This window comes from Miniopterus natalensis, chromosome 1 (assembly GCF_054644295.1).
Source record: "Miniopterus natalensis isolate mMinNat1 chromosome 1, mMinNat1.hap1, whole genome shotgun sequence".
Taxonomy (NCBI): Eukaryota; Metazoa; Chordata; class Mammalia; order Chiroptera; family Miniopteridae; genus Miniopterus; species Miniopterus natalensis.
This window is the reverse complement of record NC_142081.1, coordinates 41,530,985-41,552,771: the sequence shown is the minus strand read 5'-3', so window position 1 is coordinate 41,552,771 and position 21,787 is coordinate 41,530,985. Positions and strand designations below refer to the sequence as shown.

The window sequence follows — 21,787 nt, the reverse complement described above, 5'->3', positions numbered from 1 at the left end:
TGATTGAATAAAATAATATAAGGGTAGGCAACAGCAACAAAAATGTTACTGTGTCAGTCAGGATTGTTCTGGGAGCAGAATCACTCTGAGTGGTGGGAGAGGGGCTTTATTATATTAATTCGCTTTGCATAATTGTAGAAGGAGCTGGGGAAGACAGTGATCAGAAGGGGAGTTAAGGGATCAGAGGAGTCGCTAGCCAGTCAATCTGAGAAACCAAGTATGTCCAGCAGCTGAAATGGAACCAAGGGAAGCTATGGGAGGTCTGTGGGAAGCTGTTTGGTCAGTGTCGAGCATGCTGTGGGTTTGCCATTGAGCATCTGCGGGGCCCTGGGCCCATCAGCTGGGAATGAGCACTGGATGTGGAGTGAAGGAGACCAAGGACAGCGTTGGAGCCGCTGGTCTACGACAACTGACTATGACAAGTTCCGGAGACTTGACTTCGAAATGTGTAATTTACATAACTATAAAACAAAATTAATGATAAAAATATCTAAAAAGCAAAGTGAAACAATTATGGAGCAACCCCCAAACCCAGCAAGGTCAGAGCTAGGAGTACAATCCAGGGGTATCTGTTGCCTGGATGCCTGGAACTGGAAACCTGCATGTTCAGGGCTCCCATCAACTTGAGGGATCATGTGCTGTTGAGACTTCCCTTTCACTGTCCTTCCCTCCTTCCTTCTCTCCCTGTGATTTAATGGTGAACAAAAGTGCTTATAGGGAAACTGAAGATGTGGAAAACAGCTAAGTAAGTAAACAAATAAATATTGTCAGCATAAGAAATGTCCAAGCCTGTAGAATGTTAAAAATAAGACTTTATTAGTTTATTTGAGCTAAACAGAGGATGCTCCTAGAAGCATATCTCAGCAGACTGAGAAAAATGCTTCCCAGAATGAAAGTTGGCAGGTTTTTTTTTTAATGCATTTGGAATTAAGGAGGGAAGTAAGGAAGATTACATGGAGGTGGGAGAAAGCAAGTCTGGGATTGGATTACAGGATAGTTAATAGGATAATTATGTGCTCTCTTAAAGGTGGTTAAACTTTCAAGGGGTCTGAAAAAGAGTCATTTTAAAGATGTGTTAACCTAGACCAGTGGTTTTCAACCTTTTTAATCTCATGGCACACATAAACCAAATACTAAAATTCTGCAGCACACCAAAAAATATATTTCTTGCTAATCTGGAAAAAAAAAAGGTATAAATTTTGATTCATTCACACTGGATGGCTATTGTTGGGTTGGTTGTTGTCATTTTTAAATTTGACAATCTAAGGGAAAAGAGGTCAGTGCACCTAACTAAATAGTCAGGTATTGCATGTTTTAAAAACCCTTGGGGCACACCAGTTGAAAAATCACTGACCTAGACAACAGACAGGGCTTGCTTAAGGCAAAGATAACATTTTACCTGGAAGTTATAGACCTGAGATGTGACTACCCACCATGAGCTGCCCAGTTAGGAATTTATTATCAGATCACCCTGGGAGGTCACTTTCAGTTACATTTATTACAGCGCTTCTTTGTTGTCCATGATACTCACCTGGCATGTTAAAAAGTATTAAACTATGAGTTTTTACAGCCTCTGAAGGAGGTGTCTGTTTGTGGGCATCCCATAGGGCTGTTAGGATGATGGGGGAGATTCCAGTGGCAGAAGAGGTGAGCAGACAAAATTACTCTGTATGAAAAAACAAAGCTGGGCAGAAGGCATTTAGCGCTCTCTCTCTCTCTCTCTCTCTCTCTCTCTCTGACACACACACACACACACACACACACACACACAGAAAGAGTTGGAGGGGGAAGAGAGGAAGAGAAGGCTTGGGAGGAGAGGTGGGGGCCCTGTTGGGATGATTGGACCTTTGGGGAAAGACATGTTGAAATATAGTTTTTAGAAAGTTTTGCTGTGTCTGAATTTTCTTGAATTCCTTGCCACTTTGAAAACAAGGACCTGCATTCCCTTTCAAGGCCTTGGAACCAGACTAGTGTTTCTTTTGAGTATGAAATGACAGGGCAATGGGTTCTGAGTGGGGACAGGTGAACCCAGTGTTGTTTGTTACAGAATTACACACTGTGACTGTGCTTTGGAAGAAAAGGCTGCTGTGAGAGAGACAGTGAGGGTAAGGGTGGCGCAATTACTGGGAGATTGACACTTAGGCAAGTCTTAAAAAATGACAAGGTGCCAGCCATGGAAAAAGGGTGGGTAAGAGCTGTTCCAAGCAAAAGGGAATAGTAAGTGCAAAGGTCCTGAGGCAGGATGGAGGAAATATTCTGCTGGAGGAACTTTGGCAAGTTTAATTTTATTGTTTTTCCCCCTCCCTGAGGATTAAAAACCAGACATTTGAGATAATATGCATTACAAGTCACTCACTTCCCTCTGTCACACAGACTCACACAGGTCCTGAAGCCACCCCCTACCCCAAACCCCGGCACTGTGCTCTTAGGCCCTCTGTCCATCCATATCAACCCCAGTGGTCTCTGAATTACTTGTTCTTCTTGTCCCTTGACCTCATAGTCCCTGATGTCAATGGGGAGGAGGCAGCAGACATGTGAGGCTGGGTACTATCTGCTTTGAGGATGACATGGAGATTGTGTGTGTGTGTGTGTGTGTGTGTGTGTGTGTGTGTGTGTGTGTGTAATGAGGGCTGGAGATGCATGGTGAAATGGGCTCTGCATCCTGGCAGGGACAGAAAAAGGGCAGAGCCAGTGTTTGGCTCCCTCAAATATTTCCTTCCAAGGGATAGAACAGTGGGATCGCCCAAAGTTCTGTGGTCTTGTTCAAAGTGACCCACTGGATTTTGCATCTGCCCTCTTACTCGTAAAAGCATGGTTGTTTTAATAAAAATGCAACTTTTCCACCCTCTCACAGGCATCATGTAAAACTGAGGTTTTGATTGTGGTTTCCTGTTTCCCTTGCCCACCACTGTGTACCCCAAAGTTTGAGATGCCCAGAACCAGGACATCTCAGACGGGGGAGCAGGCAGAATGCACTGCAGACCTGGGCTTCCTTGAGGATGTCAGTAGAGAACCCCCTGACTCCCAGCAAGTGGCCCTGGGACTCTGAGAGGAGGGTGCCCACCAATGTAAGGTGACAAGAGCCATCACAGACTGTGTCCTGACACTGGCATGTGCCCATATTCTTGCAGGGGATGCACAGAAGCAGGCATCATAGCCTTGCCCTCAACAACAGCGGCTGTGTAGTTTATGTGCTGTGTTTGAATCAGCCACTTACTGGCTGCGGGCCCTGAGGCCTATGGGCGCTCAGGTCTTGTGACTATCTGTGCGCAACAGTTTTCCCAGGAAAAGAGGCTGATAACAGCATTTACCTGGGGGGGCTGTGTGTGTGTGCAGAGTACATGAGATGATGCTGATACAGGGCTAACACAGGGGCTGCTTCAGTAAAGACAGTGCAAGAGATTAGATCTGCTTGAGGAAAAGATAAAAATAAAAGCCTGTGAATAAATGGACCGGGATGAAGCGGTGTGGCAGCCTAGAGGGTGCTCTCATACTCTGATGTAAGCAGGCATCCACCACCAGGGGTCTTGTTGAAATGGAAGTTCTGATTCGGCAGGTCTGGGGGGGCCTGAGATGCCGCCTCTGTTACGAATGCCTCTCAAATAGCAAAGGGGAACGAAACCAACTAGGTAGAATGCAAACCACAAGTCACAGTTCTATTTTGTTAAAAAAAAAAAACCCAAAACTCTAATTTCTCAAGATAAGAAGTAAAAACAAGGAAAAGCCAGGAGAGTCAACTTGTGGAGAAACCTGTCACCAGTGCTGGGGGGCCCTCAACTCCTCTTGACCTGGAGAAAGATCACTGCCACATCCAAGCAGGGTTCTTCAGGCTGGACCACTCACAGACCCTACCTTCACCCATGGGTTTTACAGGTGAAGAGGAAGAGGAGCAGGATTTTAGGGCCACGGTTTGCGGCCTATAGTTTCCCTCCTTGTTGCCAGACTGTTTTTCAGAAAGGCTGCCCCAGGCTACTCGCACCAGCAATGACTTGGCTGCCACAGCTCCTCATTCCCCACAAGCATTTGGCATTATTCAGCTTTCTAATTTCTGCCAGTCTAACTGGTGCAAGTGCTCTCTTATCATTTTCACTTGTATTTTTCTCATCCTGAATAAACCTGACCATCTTTTCATACTTTTGCAGGCTTCCTGGGGTTTCTCTTCTTTAAGAGCCTGCCCAAGCCCTGGAGGATCGGGCCTGTTGGAGGCCTTGCCCACTCCTCTGGGCTGAGAGGCTGGGGCAGCCCCCCGGGCAGGGGATAGGGGTGTAGGGTGGCGGGAGACACACCGAGGGGAACCTGCGGAGCTCAGAGTGGCGCCCACCCTCCAGCCTCGGGTGTGAAAGACGCTGAGCGGTGGGCAGGTCCATGGAGCCCGAGGGCCCCGCAGCCCGGTCTGGGATGGGGGTGGGGAGCGGGGAGAGGCCGCAGGGCTGCGCCCACGTTGTCCCCAAGAGCCCAGGCGGTGGGGGGGGGGGGGAGCAGGCTGCAGGAGAGGCTGCCTCGCGCACCTCGACGCTCCCCGCCCAGCTCCGCGCCCCCCTCCGCTCCCGGGCCCCGCCCCGGCTGCGCCGCCGGTGGGCTGCGCGGGGCGGGCGCGCGCCGGGCTGCGGAGCCGCAGCATGGAGGAGGAGCACCTGAGCTGCGGGGCCGACGGCCGTGAGTCAGTGGCGCTGCGAGCCCGGGGGCGGGGCGGGGGCGAGCTGAGGGCCAGAGCACCTCCCGCACCCCGCGGGGGCCACCCAGGCTGGGATCCCGCGTGACTGCCTCCGTCTTGGGCTCCTTTATGGCGCCGAGAGGATCGCTCCTCTGGCCGAGGGGACCCTGGCCGCGAGCCTGAGACATTAGCTAGAAATAAGATGGTAGTGCGATCCTTTCCTGGGCACTTGTTTTGTGTGCCAGGCCGAGCCAGGACAGGCACGCTGTTTGATCTTCATGGCGGCCCCATGGGTAGGACCTATTGCTATCTCCATTTTTGCAGAAGAGAAAGCTGGGGCACAGGGTGGTTCAAGAAGTGGCCCAAAGTCACACAGTCATTAAGTGGTAGACATGCTGAAGGCCCCAGCTCCTCCAGCATGCCGGGGCTGGATGAAGAGTGGTGACCATGTCAGATGGGGAAACTGAAACCCAGAGGAGAGGAACTCTGGTGAGCCGCAGGTGGGATGAGGGCACCTCAAGGAGTGTGCCCAGTGCCAGGGCCTCAAGGCCAGGTAGCAGCAACCATGTGGGCATCAGCTGGCCTTAGGGGGCTTTGTCTGGGAAAGGGGAGAGAAGGATGTTGGCAGCGTCCTCACTGGGGTGGGGGTGGGGGTGGGGTGAGGGGCTCTATCAAGGTGCTATTTCAAAGGGTACAGGGTTCTGCCTGGGGCAGAGGATCTCATGATCAGGACCTTTACAATGTGCAGCAATGGGGTTTGTGGGATGGAATTCTGGGCCTCTAGAGGACTCAGCCTGGGCAAAAGCTCAGAGGCTAGAGCGCAGTGTGTAGTCAATGTGGTCACAAAGAGGATGTATGGGTTGAGGTGGGTGGAAGGAGAGGAGACTGGATTTTATCCTCCTGTTATGCAGGGTTAGCTGCTTGCTCCCATTCCGACTCATGGCTGTTTGCCAAGACAAGCCAGAGCACTTCCCCTAGGCTTCAGCTAAGAGGAAGGGAGTCATGCGCTGGAAAAGGTCTCTTCAGATCATTTTCCTTCACCCTCCCTCAATTTTACAACTGAAGAAATTGAGACGCCCAGGGGGACAGGACTAACCCAGGATCCTGCTGCTAGAAAGCGGCAGAGTGGATACTAGACCCCCAGTTTCTCTAATCTCACACCTTAGGTGCCAACTCTTTTCCCAAACCTGGATCATGGTGGTTTTCAGCCAACAGGTTGAGGAAAGAAAAGCTGGGGACACAGTGCTTCCTGGAGATGTTTGAGATCTGAGAGGGGCTCTTCCAGAAGGGCCCCTCCTCACCTGCAGGAAAGGCAGACCCCTTTGGAATGGGGAAGGATTGAGCTATCAATGTGAACCACTCTTGGAAGGTGATGTTTTCTCCATCCCCTGAAGTATTAACAGGAAGCAGCTTTCCCCTGGGGCTTCTTTCCTGTCATTTACCTGAGCTTATGGCTTGGTTGTCCTTGAGGCTATTGAGTCTTAATTGGGGCAGCATTTTATAGTTCAAAGGCCCCTGAAGAGATTTAATGATTTGTGTGTTACTCATTCACTTAACAAATATATGCCAGTGCCTGAATTTGGGGATACATTAGTTAACAAATCAGACAAAAATCTCTCCCCTCATGGGCTTATATGATAAGGGAATAAACTTAAATATGTGAATATAGCACATGCCGATGGCGAGAGTTGCTTTGGAGAAAACTAATGCAGGGAGGTGGGTAGGGAGGGTACTGTGCTGGGTTGGGACTTCACTGGCTCAGAGGGCCCTGAATGAAGGAGGCCTTACCACTTCCAGGTCTTTCACCACCAGAATTTAACCTCTGACCCTTTGCTTTGGAGGAATAATAGTGATGACAATTGTGGCACTACTTGCCAGACACCATGCTAGAGACTTTTCATATCTTATATCTAATCGTACCATGACCCTGCAGGGCAGCTTATGTCCCCATTTGGAATGAATATGAAGAAACTGAGTCACAAGATAATTAAGTAACTAAGCCATACAGCCAGGAAGTGACTCAGCCAGAGCTGATTGCCCTGGAGCAGCATCTCTGAGGTCCACAGTTGTATCTGTAAGGCATCAGAAAGCCCAAGACCCTCTTCCACATCTGGAAAGCTATGTGGAATTTATCAGGAAAAACAAACTGATGGCAGGCCAGTCTGTCACTTCAATGCATCGTTAGCCTTCCCCACCAGACACTGGCTGCCTGTCCCTAGATAGACAGAGGCCACGTTTGGACATTCACACTGGACCATACATGCAGGATGTGGGTTTGGCAACAATAAAACCACAAGATTACCTCCTTGTAATGACTGCAAAGGGCCAGGAAATATTTGTGCCCATGTGTCTAAGCTTTTCTGGAGGAGGGACGGGCATCTCTTAGTCTGGGGATTATTAGTGTCGCTCATGGTAGCAGAGTTTTGTGGATTCCTCCCTGTGCCCAGCTTTGGGCCTGCTGTGACCCACAGGTGGATTGGGAAGGGTCAGGTGTGGCCAGGGCCCACAAGGAGCTTGAGGTCCAGCCAAGGAGATCAGACATTCTCACAAGCCAAGAGCAGGCAGGATGACAGCAGCATGGGGGTCACCAGGCCCAATTCCTCCTGACTTGGCCACGAACCCTCTGAGCCCATCGCTGCCCACGGCAGGGGGCTGGCAGGGGAGCTCTGAAGTTCTCTCTAGTTTTAGACTGTCTGAGGTAAAGGTGCAATGATGAGGGTGAGAGAAGTGCAGAGAGAACACAGAGAAGGCAAATCAGAGTGGGCCCCCGAGCTGGGAGGGGAGAGAAGAGGTGGAGGGACAGGAAAAAGAAGCCAGATGAACATGCCTCTGGCCTCCAGCAGGCCTGACACAGTGGATGGCTCAGGAGATCTTGGCTGCTTTCTTCTGTACAGCGCTGTGAAAAAGGTAGCTATAGACTCCAGGGGGAATGAATCCCATTCCCTTCCTAAGAGCAGCTCTTGGAGAGCAGCCATGAAACCTGGATGATGGGCCCCTCTCAGGGGTGAAGGGCACACACCTCGCTCCGTGGATGGTCTTGCCCAGGGGCCCCTGTCTTCAGGGTTTTGCTGAGTCCTGTTCGTGTGGACATGTGGTGAGTTAGAAGGAAACACAACCTGTCTGGGGAAGTCCTGACACAGAAATGGAGGAGAGGCATCCCCCGCCCCCTCCACTCTCCATTACTTTGCAGGACCCCAGCCCAGGAGCATTCAGGGCCAGGAAGAGGCTGTTCACTGGTCCTCATTATGCAGGGACCCGCCCCCTAATCCCGCATCCCCCTTCTCCCCCCAGTGCTTCCTCTTGAGAGGCAGCTCCATGAGGCTGCCCGCAGGAACAACATCGTGAGGATGAAGGAGCTGATCAGGAGAAGAGTCGACGTCAGGGCCAGAAACCACGTGCGTAAACAAGCTCCTCCGGTTCTGGCAGGATAGGGACAATGTGGTGGGGGCGCCTCCATGCAGGAGAGACAGTTTATGGAGCCTGCCTTTGCATGTGTTGACTTGGGGGAGGCTCAGGTTGTCCACATTGTCTCAAGGTCTTTGAGGCCTCACCCAAGGTCAGGGTCAGTGTGATGAGCCAGGGCTTGGGGAATTCCAGAACATGTACTCTTAACCCCTGTGAGCCATCTGAAAGTCATATTCAAGGAACAGAAGTTAGAGCCAGGAGACCAAGGATCAAAGGTCAGGAGTCAGATGCTGGCAGATAGGGGCAGACACCTGGAGGGACAAAGGTGGAGTGATGCCTGTGGTCAGAAGTCCAGGGGTTTGAGACCAAAGGAGACCAGGCCAAGAGAGGCTGAGCATGCGTGAGGTGGACATTTAGCTTAGTTCTCTGAGGGCCTCCTGTGCCCACTGAATGTGTAAAGCTGCTGTGCGCCCCTACTTGCCCTCGGGGACTCAGAGACCAGGCTGGGAGGCAGATGAGCCCCACTGATCAGGCCTCAGGGAAGCTGCAGGTGAGGTGGTCCACAGCCCAGCTGGGGAATAGGACAGAGGGAAAAGCTATTCCTTCTGGTGGGGGACACTGAGGATAGGCCTGAATACCACCTGGGGTAGCAGCTCCTCTCCTTGGGGCTCTGGCTGTTAGGAGCACCTTAGAGGAGACGCCAACTTGGGTGTTAGTTGAGGCTGAAAAGGTTGGATGCAGGACTTCTGACTGCAGCAGAGGCCGCTCTGTCTTGGGTGACACAACAAGGGTGTGACCGGGGTCTTCAGAGCCTTCCTAGGACTCAGGAATTCTGGGGTTTTCAGAACACTCGTCCACCTGTTTCCTGGTGGTCCCCACTCACCTCTCACTCATTCATTGATTAATTCAACCAATAAGTATTTATTAAGGGCTTACTACTCCGTGCCAGCACTGTACTGGGTCCTAGGGCCAGAGCAGAACCCACGGCAGATGTGATGCCCGCCCTCTTGGAGCTGATAGTCCGGTGGGGGGGGACTGACATTAAACAGAGTGTCACAAACAATTCATTCTCACTGTGATGAGTTGAGAGCATGTGGGCGTGGGAGGGGCCCGCCCCGCCTGAGGTTTTTGGTAGGAGCCAGTGAAGAGGACAGTGTTCAGGCAGAAGCCTTGAGAAAGGAGCAGCTGGTCTTCAGGGACACCCCACAGAAAATTAGTGTTTCCTTTTGTTGTCACCTCACAAGCAGAAAGCTATGGTGGGACGATGGCTTCACCAGGCGAGGGCCAGAGACCAGGATGAACTGCCAGGGTCGTCTGAGAATGAGGTGGGGGTCAGGCCCCTTCAGGCCCATTCTGAGGGAAGGAGGCCCCAGGGGCCCTCAGGGACTTGGAGAATAATCACAGGCCACAGGCCAGACTTAGAGGGGGAAGCTGGCATTTCTGAAAAGCTGTGGGAGGTGGGGCCAGGCCAGGCCATTTATCCCAAGAGCCGTGGGGAGCTGTGAAGAGTTTTAGTGGGGGGCAGATGGATCTAGTCATTGTGTTTTACTGCATTCATTTCAGCTACTGCTGCGTGGAGGAGGAGGGGCCCAGGATGGGACTGGAGCCCCAGTCGCTGGTCACCAGAGCCAGCAAAGGCCTTTCCATCCTGCAGACCAGCTTCCTGGCCTGGTGGTGGGGAAGGTGGGGTTGGGCCAGGCAGCCAGCCAGTGCCTCACAGGTTCCTCTCACTCCTGGCAGGTGGACAGGGTGGCTCTGCACTGGGCTGCAGGTGCAGGGCATGAGCAAGCCGTGCGGCTGCTCCTGGAGCATGAGGCTGCTGTGGATGATGAGGACGCGGTAAGGGACCCCTGTGGCGGCGTGTCTGTGTGTGCATGTCTGTCTGTCTGTCTCAGGGTGGGGAAGGGGCATCAGAGCCCACTCTGGATCTAGGAGCAGCTGTCGTTGCCAAGGTTGCCGCTGATACGCAGATGCCCAGGTGCCGAGTGGGCAGGGAGTCTAAGTCTCTAAGGGGCTTTGGCACTGCACTGGTCCCATTTATCCCCTGTGCAGTCATTATAAAGGTCTCTCCATTTTCAAGGGCCTTTCAATTCTCGGAGAGCCTTTTCGGCTCCTCCTGAGATCATGTGAGCAAGGAGAGGTATGGGCAGTGGAAGAGATAATTGGGTGGTTTAATAAAGGCCTTATTAGTAAAGTCATCGGAAAGCGTGTCTCTCATGGTATGCCACAAGGCTCTGCCTGCCTAAGTTTTAATCAACAATTTGCATGAGGACTAACAGTCTTACTTAATAAATTGGCAGGCAGCACATTGCTGAGATAGAGTGCTGAAGAATAACAGGAGCTACAAAATTAGCGCTATAGGTTTGGGGAAAAGGCTGAATTTGATAATGACATTTGGCAGGGATACAGTTAAGAGTCTAATTTTTTAAGAGTCTGAATTTAAATTTTAAAAAATTGTATATTGCTCTGGCTGGTGTGGCTCAGTTGGTTGAGTGTTGTCCCATGCACAGAGAGGTGGCCAATTGGATTTCCGGTCAGGGCACATGCCCGGTCTTTGGGCTAGATTCCCAGGAGGGGGCGTGCAGGCGGCAGCTGATGGGTGTTTCTCTCATTCATGTTTTTCTCTCTCTCTCCCTCTTCTTCCCTCTCTCTAAAAAAATCAACAAAAACATATTTTTTAAAAATTGTATGTTGGATACAGCATAGGAAATATAGTAATAATATTCTAATAACTATGTATGGTGTCAGATGGGTGCAAGATTTACTGGGATGATCACTTAGTAAGTTATATAATGTCTAATCACTGGGGTAAACACCTGAAACTAATATAATAATGTATGTCAACTGTAATTGAAAATAAAAAATGATTAAAAAATAAAAAATAATACATTGATATAAGCCCATAGGTATCACATTATAATTTTTTTTTATTCTCACCTGAGGATATTTTTTCCATTGCTTTTCAGAGAGAGTGGAAGGAGGAGAGAGAGAGAAACATCAATGTGAGAGAGACACACGGACTGGTTGCCTCTGGCAGGCACCCCAACCAGGGCCGGGGATCAAGGCTGCAACCAAGGTACATGCCCTGGGCTGGAATCAAACCTGGGACCCTTTATTCCGCAGGCTGACTCCCTAACCACTGAGCCAAACCAGCTAGGACCCTATCACATTATAATTTAAATAATTATCATTATTTAAACAATTATCATAGTTGTTTTTCTTTGTAATCTAAACTTCCCTCAAATGCATCTATAATTAAAACTGTTAACTGTAACAGCAAAATTAAAGTAAAATTATTTGAGATCGAATCCAACAAAACAAAATTATAAGCTTTCTGGCAGATTCTTAGCTTTCACAGAAATCCTTTTCTTTGTCCTCGCTTCTCTCTGCTCCCAGGCCCCACCACGAGGAGGGCTTGATTACAACCTACTCCTCTCTGCACCTGCTTAGGCCTTATTTAGAGATGACTCTGGAAGGAGAATGTCTGGAATCCTTACTCTGAGTTTCCCAATAAAATTCTGGAAGCTCTTTTGTCAGCCCTTTGCTCAAAAAGACCCCCACTATCACCACTGTACTCTGTGACTTCTTCCTTGAGGGATGGACTGAGAAGATATGAGGGAGAAGAGTAGGAGAGTACTTTTATAAATCTGTTTCCTTTGCAAATAGCAATTCATATATCTTAAAAAATAAGAAGGCTGATGGGTATGCCTGCTTTAGTAACAGGAGGATGGAGGAGACACTGGAGAAGGGAAATCTATTGTTGATCTCTAGTGATATCCCACAGGGCTCTGTCCTGGGAAGTTCCTGGAACTAGGACCGTGAGGTGTCCCTGGGGCTCCCAATGACAGGAAGCTGTGGCTCCAATGGCTCTCCTCCCCCAGCCACCAGCCTTGACCCTTTTAATTCCCAAGCTCCTGTGGGCTCTCCCCCTGGACTCTGCCCTAAGCTTATTCAAGAAAACAAGATATGAGGGAGAAGAGTAGGAGAGTACTTTTATAAACCCCCTCCCTCATCTAGCCAGCCCACAGTTACTGATCTTCTACCAGGAGCTGAGCTCTGAGCCAGTGCTGGGTCTCCTAGCCTCTGGCTCTAGCTAAGACCAGCTCCAGTCCCCATCTCAGGAGCTGTGGCAGGTCCAGAACCTTCCCTAAGATTTCAGGAGGAAGGCCTTAAATTCTTGTCACTGCTGGCTCTTACTTTCAGCTTCTGCTCAATTTTTGCCATCCTCTTGAAATTTTGCAAAGAACCCTTTGTCTCCCATAGATACAGAGAACATTTGGGAGGTTGCCAGATGGAAAGGGGATTGGGAGGTTTGAGTGAATAAGGTGAAGGGATTAAGAAGTATAAATTGGAAGTTACAGAATAATCACGGGGATGTAAAATACAGAATCGGGAATATAGTCAATAATATTCTAATAACTACAGCATGGGGCAAAAGTGGGTTCACAGTTGTTCATATGGAAAATAATACAGTAATTAATAAATAATACGAGAATAAACTCTGTGTTTCGCGTACTCACAACTGTAAACCTACTTTTGCTCCATCCTGTATGTATGGTTCCAGATGGGTACTAGATTTATCAAGATGATCACTTCATAAGTTACATAAATGTCTAATCACTGGGTTGCACACCTGAAACTAATATAATAGTGTATGTCAACGGTAATCGAAAATAAAAACATTTTATTTTATTAAAAAATTTTTTTTTAACAAAGTCACTTTTTCGTTTTATTATTATTATTTTGAATCTTCACCTGGGGACATGCTTTTATTGATTTTTGAGAGAGAGAAAGGGAGAGGAAAAGAGAGAAAAACATCAATGTGAGTTAAACATGGATTGGTTGCCTCCCATATGCGCCCAACTGGGGGATCGAACCCTCAACTTGGGTATGTGCCCTGACCTGGAACCGATCCTGTGACCTTTCATTGTATGGGACAACGCTCCAACCAACCAATCACACTGACCAGGACTTAAAATTTTATTTATTTATTTATTTATTTTAAAAATATTTGTATTGATTTTTTTATTGTTTTTTGAGAGAGGAAGAGAGAGAGAGAGAGAGAGAAACCCATCGGCTGCCTCCTGCATGCCCACTACTGGAGGTTGAGCCTGCAACCTGGGCATGGGTCCTGACTGGGAATCCAACCAGCAGCCTTTCAGTGCACAGGATGATGCATAACCAACGGAGCCACACCAGTCAGGACAAAAAATTATTTTAAAAAGTAACCTTTGTCTCTACCCCGGCAGCACCCCTAACATGGATCTCAGTACTTCTCCCTTATTTCCACAGAGACCCCGTACACAAGGCTTTTGGTGTGGAACAGGCTGTTCGAAATAAGAGATAGAGGGGATTTACATGAAAACAATGTAAAAATCCTAAAACCCTCTTTTACATTGCTGTCCTTTAAAGCCCTTTGGCACTTTCCTTGTCTTGGACTCAGCCTCTGTCCCATACCTTCCTTCAATGCTGTCATTTTCTTCTGCCTCCCGCCAATTCTTGCCTGTTTCTAAAGCAGGGCCGCGAAACTCTCTTTGGACGTTCAGGTGCCTGCTAATCAGTCAGGTCCCTCTGGGTTTCACCTTTTATCCTAACCACTTGTAAAAGCTTTTACCTAAACACAGTCCCTAAGAGGAATTCTGGTGCCCTCCACTAAGACCCCTTTTCCTGTCACCCCTCCTGGTGAAGCCAGTGGGGAGGCAGCTGTGACCAGGGTGTTCCATGAAGGTGCCAGGATGGCACCCCCTCCCTCCCCACTTCCTCCCCACCCTTGGTCCCTATCCAGATCCAGACTGAAACGGAAGCTGATTCAGGACTTGGAGCTAGCCAGCCCTGTCCTCTGGCCCCTGGCCTAGGAGGTGCTTGGAATGCGTGGGGTGGGAGCAGATTGCGGGGGGGCACTAACCCCTTAGTACTTCTTGAGACAGGCTCCTCATTTTTGCTCCCAGCTGGACAGGGGAGCATTTGCCCACTATGGACCTGTTCCTTATGCTTGTAGGGAGATTCTTCGCCACTCGCTGGGGGACGTAAAGCCACACATGACCCTGTTTCTGGTCTATGAACACCTGACTTACAGACACACTTTGGGGTTGCCCAAAACTGAGGGAGTACAGCAGAGCCTCAGACCAAAAGTGATGATGGTCTCCCCAGGCCTCTGTCCTGCTCAGACCTGGCCTGGTACCACAGCTGGGGAGAGACAGCGAAAAACCATCTCAGGGTGGCTAGCTGTCAGTGCATCCTGGGAGGTGAATTCAGAGGCCTGGGGGTGCTCTTCGCAGAGCAGGGAAGGCTCAGGGGAAGTGGGGGCTAAGGCTGCCCTCAGATGCAGAACCCCACAAGGACCAAGATTAGAGAAAAAGCTCTGATGACCCTGGAGCACTTTGCAGATGTTGAGGAAGAGCATCCTACAAATGCGCTGGGCTGCCATCAGAAGTTCCGAACATACTCTCAGTTGCTCCAAAGGGCCGGTGGGGTGGAAAGCACAGGGGTGCAGATCTCAGGAGAGCACAGGGAGGGGCTCCTCACGGTGAGCAGCGTGCCAGTGCAGTGCTGTCTCCTGCAGTGGCCAGGTGCTGCCCCGCCACATGTGCTCACTTAAGCCATCAGCCTGAAGGATGTTCTGTGGGAGATTCAAATCAATGATTCTCAAATGCCAGTCCCGGAGGAGGTCTTCACCAGTCACAGCAAGTCAGAAAATAAGAACGATGTAATGTGTTTTTCATGAAAACTGTATTTGGAGAGTATATTTTGAGATTGGGTCCTTTCAATTTTTTTGTGTTAAAATGGTCCCTCTTTATGAAATGATGGTGGCAGTAGATGGCAGCTGTTTTATTTAGCAAACACTGACTGTCCCCTCACCCTCGAAAGTTTGCAATAGTATATCAACCTCTATTTTTTAAAATTTCCTCGACATTAAATTCCTAAGCCCGGGAACTCCTTGGCTTGGGTGGCACTTATGGTCCCTTACAGTTTGTATGACTTTGCAGTGCAGCCACGCCTCCTCACATTCTCCCCCCTCCTCCCGTGTCCTCTCCCCTAGTTTGGGATGAATGCGCTTCTCCTGTCTGCCTGGTTCGGCCACTTACGGATTCTTCAGATCCTGGTTAACTCCGGGGCCAAGATCCACTGTGAGAACAAGGTAAGCCCTTAGCTGGCAGCTTCACCCCACTGCCCCTGCCCGCTCTGTTCCCCCGGCCTCGACTGCACAGGTCTGCCCCCACCTCTGACACCTGCCCTATCGCTGCCCCATGGGTCCCCCCCCACATGCCTCTGCCCGCCCCAGCTTGCCTCCTGAAAACCAGCCGAGTTCAACCCTGGGAAGCTGGGACACCTCTTCCTTCTGCTCCCCCATCCTTTACCACTCTGGACGTTAGGACAGTCTAGGGCCTGACCAGCCCCCTTACTTACGGAAGAGGAATAAAGTAACACCCTCAGAGGCTAGTAGGGGGATTAAGTGAGAGGGAGGTGGGGGCTCCGCCCAGCTCCCCAAGGGCCCTGCCTCCTGTGTGATCAGGGTATCGGGATAGGAAGAAAGCACCAGATACCAAACTCTGGGATGTTATGCACGTTACTTTACCCCCCTGAGTCTCAGTTTTCCCCTTTGGAAATGGGGATGCTAGTACCCACCTCCCAGCTGTGGGGGAAGCAAGTGCAGTGCTGTGTATACATTACCTGGCGCAGTGTTTGGCGTATCAGGGAGCCCAGCAGTCCCTCGATGCTCACTGGTGTGTGCTGTGGTTTGAGGGAAGCCCAGCCAGTCAGAGTGCCTGAAATCCCCCCACAGTGGTTCTAAAGAAAATGCAAACATCTTGCCCAAACGCTGTCAGCCAGGGGGGCTCAACCTGGGTCCTTAGAATTAAGGGATCCAGGGATTTGGATAGGAGAAAGAACATTTTTTCTCATTAACCTCTCCTGGAAATTTTAGCATTTTTTTCAATGATGAATGAATGCAGGGGTGGAAGTGGCATGGTCTGCTGAGGCCAAGGCTGGAAAGTCACAATACTGTGTCTACCACAGTCTATTGCTCAAAGCCCATCACAGGGAAACAGCCTAGGATTAGGGAGAGGAGAATATTGGATTCCCCTTCGGAGAAGAGCAGTACAGTCCGTCACTTAGGTGTTTCCAAGGGTGGGAAGAATTGTTGCGACCATCTTTGCAAACAGTCCACCCAGTCTTACTTTCAATCCCTTGTTCAAGATCCTTCCCAAAGGTATTCATCTCACCTTTAGATGAGCTGTGGGTTGGGTCAGAAGACTGTTCATTACTCCTGTCTGCTCAGCCCAAAGCGTTCTCTTTCCCTGGCTTACCTTGTGGGTCATTGGTGATATTTCAAGTTTTACTAAACTATAGACCACATTAAAATTCCATCAGTTTTAAAAATTAATATTCTACAGTGCATTTAGTTATCTTTCCTCCCTAGTCTCCTCTAATCTTTTGACGGTTTCTCAGTCTTTCTTTGTTTTTCACAACTTTCATACTTTTGAAGAGCACTGGTCCAGTATTTTGTAGAAAACCCTTCATTTTGGTTTGTATGATGATTAGATGGGGGTGACAGAATTTTGGGAAGAAGACCACAGACGTCAAGTGGCTTTCTCACCTGCTGCTATCACGGGCATATGACACCAATATAACAAGTCCTATATGTGTGTGTTTTTCATGCCACCAAGTAATTAATTCAGTTCTCCACAGACACTGACCAGGTGTCCCACAGATTTAACTCAATTCTGCCACTATCTACCTGGAGACAGCACCAGATTCCACAGGTTAAGGGCTCAGCCCTACAAGACTGCTCCACTTCAGATGCCAGTCCCAAGTCCAGGTTGTTATTTGGGCTTCTCATGAACCCCTCCCCAGGTTTGAATAATTTGCTGGAGCAGCTCTCAGAACTCAGGAAACCTATTTACTTACTAGATTACTGGTTTACTATAAAGAATATTAAAGGATATGAATCATCACTAGCCAGATGAGAGATACATAGGGTCAGGTCCCAAACAAAGGAGCTTCTTGTCCTGGAGTAGTTTGGGGCCTAGCACAAGGATGTGTTCTTGTTCACCAACCCGGAAACTCTCCGACCCCCTCCTTTTGGGTTTTTGCAGAGGCTTCATTTTATAGACGTGATTGATGCTCTCCTTGGCCATTGGTGCTTGATTCACTCTCCGGTCCCCTTCATCCCTGCACATCAAGGGATGGGACTGAAAGTTTCAACCTTTTAATCAGGGCTGGTAACCCAGGCAACCAGCCCCCAACCTTAGGTTAGGAAGGGGCTTTCTCGGTCACTCATTAACATAACAAAAGACACCTTGATCACTTTCACCACTTAGGAAATTCCAAAGGTTTTAGGAGCCCTGTTCCAGGAACAGGCACAAAGACCAAATATGTATTTCTTATTATAAATCACAGTATCACTTTTGGTCAGTTAAAGTAGAGTCAGCCAGGTTTCTCCACTGTAATGTTAGCATTTTTCCGTAGTCTATTGTTAGAAACTCTTTGTGGTTTTAATTTGCATTTCAATAATGACTAATGATGTCAGATGTCTTTTCATGTCCTTATTTGACTTCCGTATGTCTTCTTTGATGTCCAAATTATTTATATATATATATATATATTTAAAATTTATTTTATTGTTGAGAATAGTACAGATGTCCCCGTTTCCCCCTTTTGCCCCCTCCACCCATCTCCCATCCCACTCCACCCCAGGCCTTCACCTGTCTATTGTCTGTGTCCAAATTATTTTTGAATTGTATTGTTTAATTTCTCATTGATGAGTTTTTAGAGTTCTTTATAAATTTTGGATGCATTTAAAATAAATTACAGCCTGGCCAGGCATGGCTCAGCGGTTGAGCATCGACCTCAGATCCAAGAGATCGAGGTTCGATACCTGGTCAGGGCACATGCCCGGATTTCGGGCTCAATTCCCAGTTGGGGGCATGTAGGAGGCCGATCAGTGAGTCTCTCTCATCATTTATGTTTCTATCTCTCTCTCCCTCTCCCTTCCTATCTCTGAAATCAATAAAGATATATTTAAAAATAAATAATAAAATAAATTACAGACATCAATGTACTTCCCTTTAAAACTTCAGCATACATATCATTAAGTAAGGTTCAATTTTTTTTACTTACAAGGAAATACACAAATCTTAGATTTATACCCTCTGAGACTTGACAGATGCTACTCCTTTATAACCCAAACCACTATCAAGATGTAAAACATTGTTCTGATGCTTTTTATGAACGCTTGATTGTTGCAATCTATTGGAAAACTGGTGCTTTAAACATCCTAGCTGTAATGCAAGGCCAGTGTAGAGGCCCTGGGCTGTAAACACAGCATTTGCAAACCTCCCTCACTTAAGTTGCTTCTGGGGCCAAGAGACCTTCCTCACAGTGTGTGAGAAGGGCCTCCTTTTGCAGACTGCAGGGACCACCCTGGGCTTGTTTCAGGATGGCCTAACCTTACTGCACTGCGCAGCCCAGAAAGGCCATGTGCCGGTGCTGGTGTTCATAATGGAAGACCTGGAGGATGTGGCCCTGGACCATGCTGACAAGGTGAGAGTGCATCCATCATGCCTGTCCTTTCCATTGGGCCTGAGGTTCCTGGGGCCACTCGTGTCCATTTCTTGAATGTGTCCTTTGAGATATGGCTAGTGCAGACTGGACCCCGCCTCAGGGAGCTGCTGGTCTAGAAGGGGCATTAAGGCACAAGTGAGCAGGACACAGGCAGAAATGTGGTTCCTTCAAAGAGGCTTTGAAGGACTAGACAGGTTAGAGAAGGGAGCCACTGCTTTCTGTTCCCTGGAGGAGGTGGCATTTGGTGAATGAAGTGAATTCTGTCAGTAAGATTGGAAAGCAGAGGGGCATTCCAAATGGAGGAGAGAGCATCGCTAGAGCTTTAGAGGTAGAAAAGGGCCCTTTGTGTGTGAGTTCAGATGGGTCAGAATATTGAGAGTGAGGGCTAGAGGGATTGTTGTGGTCCCTTAGGGAGATCTCGACCCCTAGCTTCAAGACTCTGTTCCCTATTCAGTAGGCAGGAGGGAGCCACAGGATGATTTCAGTGGGGGAGGGACCCACCTAGTGGGGTCTTGTTGGAAATTTCTAGGCAAGGTGTGTGGGGCGAGGGGAGGGGGGAGTGTCTAGGGCAGGAGAGGCCACTGCAAGCCCAGAGTGGTTGGGAAAATAGAAGCCAGGAGGGCAGGGCACAAGGTTCTCTCTCTTCTCCTGGTCAGCTGGGAAGGACAGCGTTTCACCGGGCTGCTGAGCATGGGCAGCTGGATGCTCTGGACTTCCTTGTGGGCTCTGGCTGTGACCACAGTGTCAAAGACAAGGTACTGTGACTGTGGGTCCCAGGGGAGGGCCAGGGTTGACTGGGTTGACGCTAGCAGCTCACCTGGGCCTGCTTCTGACTCCAACTTGCCGGAGGGGCAGGGGCCCAAAGACCAGAGTGTGTCTGCTGTTGATCAGCCGGCATTCTTTTAGCACATGTTATGGGCCAACCCTGTGCTACAGGTGAGGAGCACAAAGATGCCCAAGACATAGTTTCTTACTCAAGGAACTCAATGCCACAATCTTAGTAAAGAGCTATGATCCAATGTGGGGAGTCAGGATTAGCTGGTAGCCTTCCTTCCATCTGGCTCTCCTGCCACTGAGGCTCCTGCCCTGCCCAGCCCATGCAGGATTCAGAATTCGAGTGCCCTGTTATGGGGTCCCAGCCACCTGCAGCTTCAAAGGACAGGATGTGGGTGCTTATAACCCAGAAGAAGAAAGCCCTGCCCTGTGTTCATAGCCCTGCTCACTGGGGGCACATGTCTGGCTCCCCTCAGTTCATTTGCATTTCTTTGAACACGGGGACTTCACCCTGTGGCCAGATTCCCACAGCCTGCTCCCTGCTTGCTGCAGAGAACTGACTAGACCATCGCATGCACATCTGCAGAGAGGTGGGGGAGAAGCAGAACAAAACTGTTGGGATTTTTCAAACTTGATTTTTATTTTTAATATGCTATGACTGTCATCATAAAGGAAATTTAAATGTTTCATTGCTGATCCTATAAGATAGTTATAGCTGTTTTATGTGCTTGTGAATATATCATGGGTGAGCAGGCTATGTTTCTTACTCTTAAGTACTGCTTTGGCTTTGGTGTATGTTCACATTCTCATCGGGCCCTTTAAAGATCTATGCTTAAATGTGAATGTCCCCTCCTCACAAAGGTAATGAGACAGGCCACAGTAAAGAAGGAGCTTGAGCTAGGAGACCCATATGACTGGTTCAGCTAGATGTGTCCCAGGGGCCTTCGGGGTGTGAAGAACGGTCGAAGCTGCATCTGCCCTTGTGGATGCTTCTGTGTTTCCTCTAGGGTCCTTGCCAAGGTCTTCCATCTGTGGTTCCTCTTTAGGGACTTACCTTATCTCTGGTCACTTCCAGCTGTCCTCCTCTTTGCTGGGGCCCCTTCACCCTCCAGGTGTCCTCTGCAGTAAGATCCCTTTAAGGGTAACCACAGCAGGCTGCCTTTGGTGGGGTCACTGCTAACACAAAGAACATTGTACCTTTTGCCCCACCTCATGGAGCCACCTCTCTTGGCTCTGTCACCGTCACCTCTGGACTTCTCACGTGTGAGGCATCTACCAGTCCTCTGGCTCTCAAGTTCCAGGAGACAAACATTAAGCTCTCATCATATTATTTACTCATTGAGCAAACATCTATTGAGTGTCTGCTGTGTGCCCAGGTCCTATTCTAGGCACTTGGGGGAACTTCAGAGAACAAAATAGACAGAAATCCCTGCCCTGTGGTGCTTATGCTCTAACAATAGAGTCAGACGATAAACAATAAGCATAGTATACAAGTAAATTATAAAGGTATTATTTATAATTATACTGATAAGCTACCTATCAGTACTGTGGAGAAAAAGGAAAAGAGAAGTCACTAGGATAAGGGGATCAGGAGAACAGGAGTGGGAGTTCCAGTTTTAAATTGTGTGGTCAGGGTGGGCCACATTATTGGACAAGAAGCTAATAATGTCCTGAGCAGAGACAAGGTGGTGAGTGACTGGGCCATGTGCCTGCTTGGGAGAGTCTCTGGAATCATTGCCTTGAGCAGAAGGAAGGGATGGTGATCTGTGGTCCCCAGGGAAGGACCAGCTTTAGACAGGAGCTTGGAAAGTAGGGTGGTTTTTTTTCTCTTCTAAGTATGTGTCTGCCATGAAGTGTAAGGAAAGAGAGACCAGAACTTGGCCCTTGAAAGTGCCCCGGTTATAGTTTTTGGCACAGTTCTCAGGGGCAGAATGGCTTTGACCCAGCATTCAGGACTGCAGCTTATCATGGACTTGCTCTGTGACCCTGGAGATGTCACTTTGCCTCTCTGGACCTCAGTTTCCACGTCTAAAAAATAAGGGGTGGCTCCAGCGGGTCTCCAGAGTCTGGGAAGGTCTGTAATTCTACCAGCCCCTTCTTCCAGGAGGGGAACACAGCTCTTCACCTGGCTGCTGGCAGGGGCCACCTGGCTGTGTTGCAGCAACTCGTGGACATCGGGCTGGACTTGGAGGAGAGGAATGTGGTGAGTTGCCACCTGGATGATGCACAGATGGGGACACTCCCTTCCTTCAAGGAACCCACAGTCTGTGGTGCGTCCTGATTTTCCTTGGTAGAGGACCTAAAGCCAGGAGATGAGGATATGTTCTTGAACTAACAGCCCACCAGGAAAAGCTAAGCAGCAGCACAAAACTCCAGGTTTAGTGGGGCACC

At 49.1% G+C, this 21,787-nt stretch overlaps 1 protein-coding gene across 1 annotated transcript in view; it reads left to right on the top strand.

Annotated features, from left to right (window-relative positions):
- Positions 1 to 4,614: 4,614 nt before the first annotated feature.
- ANKDD1A (ankyrin repeat and death domain containing 1A) overlaps positions 4,615 to 21,787 on the top strand; it is a 39,855-nt gene continuing 22,682 nt past the window's right edge. The window contains exons 1-7 of the mRNA XM_087820871.1: positions 4,615 to 4,656; positions 7,946 to 8,049; positions 9,800 to 9,898; positions 15,099 to 15,197; positions 18,497 to 18,601; positions 19,279 to 19,377; positions 21,501 to 21,599. Coding sequence (XP_087676997.1) covers positions 4,620 to 4,656; positions 7,946 to 8,049; positions 9,800 to 9,898; positions 15,099 to 15,197; positions 18,497 to 18,601; positions 19,279 to 19,377; positions 21,501 to 21,599 — 642 coding nt within the window. The 5' untranslated portion in view covers positions 4,615 to 4,619. The remainder of the gene's footprint in view (positions 4,657 to 7,945; positions 8,050 to 9,799; positions 9,899 to 15,098; positions 15,198 to 18,496; positions 18,602 to 19,278; positions 19,378 to 21,500; positions 21,600 to 21,787) is intronic.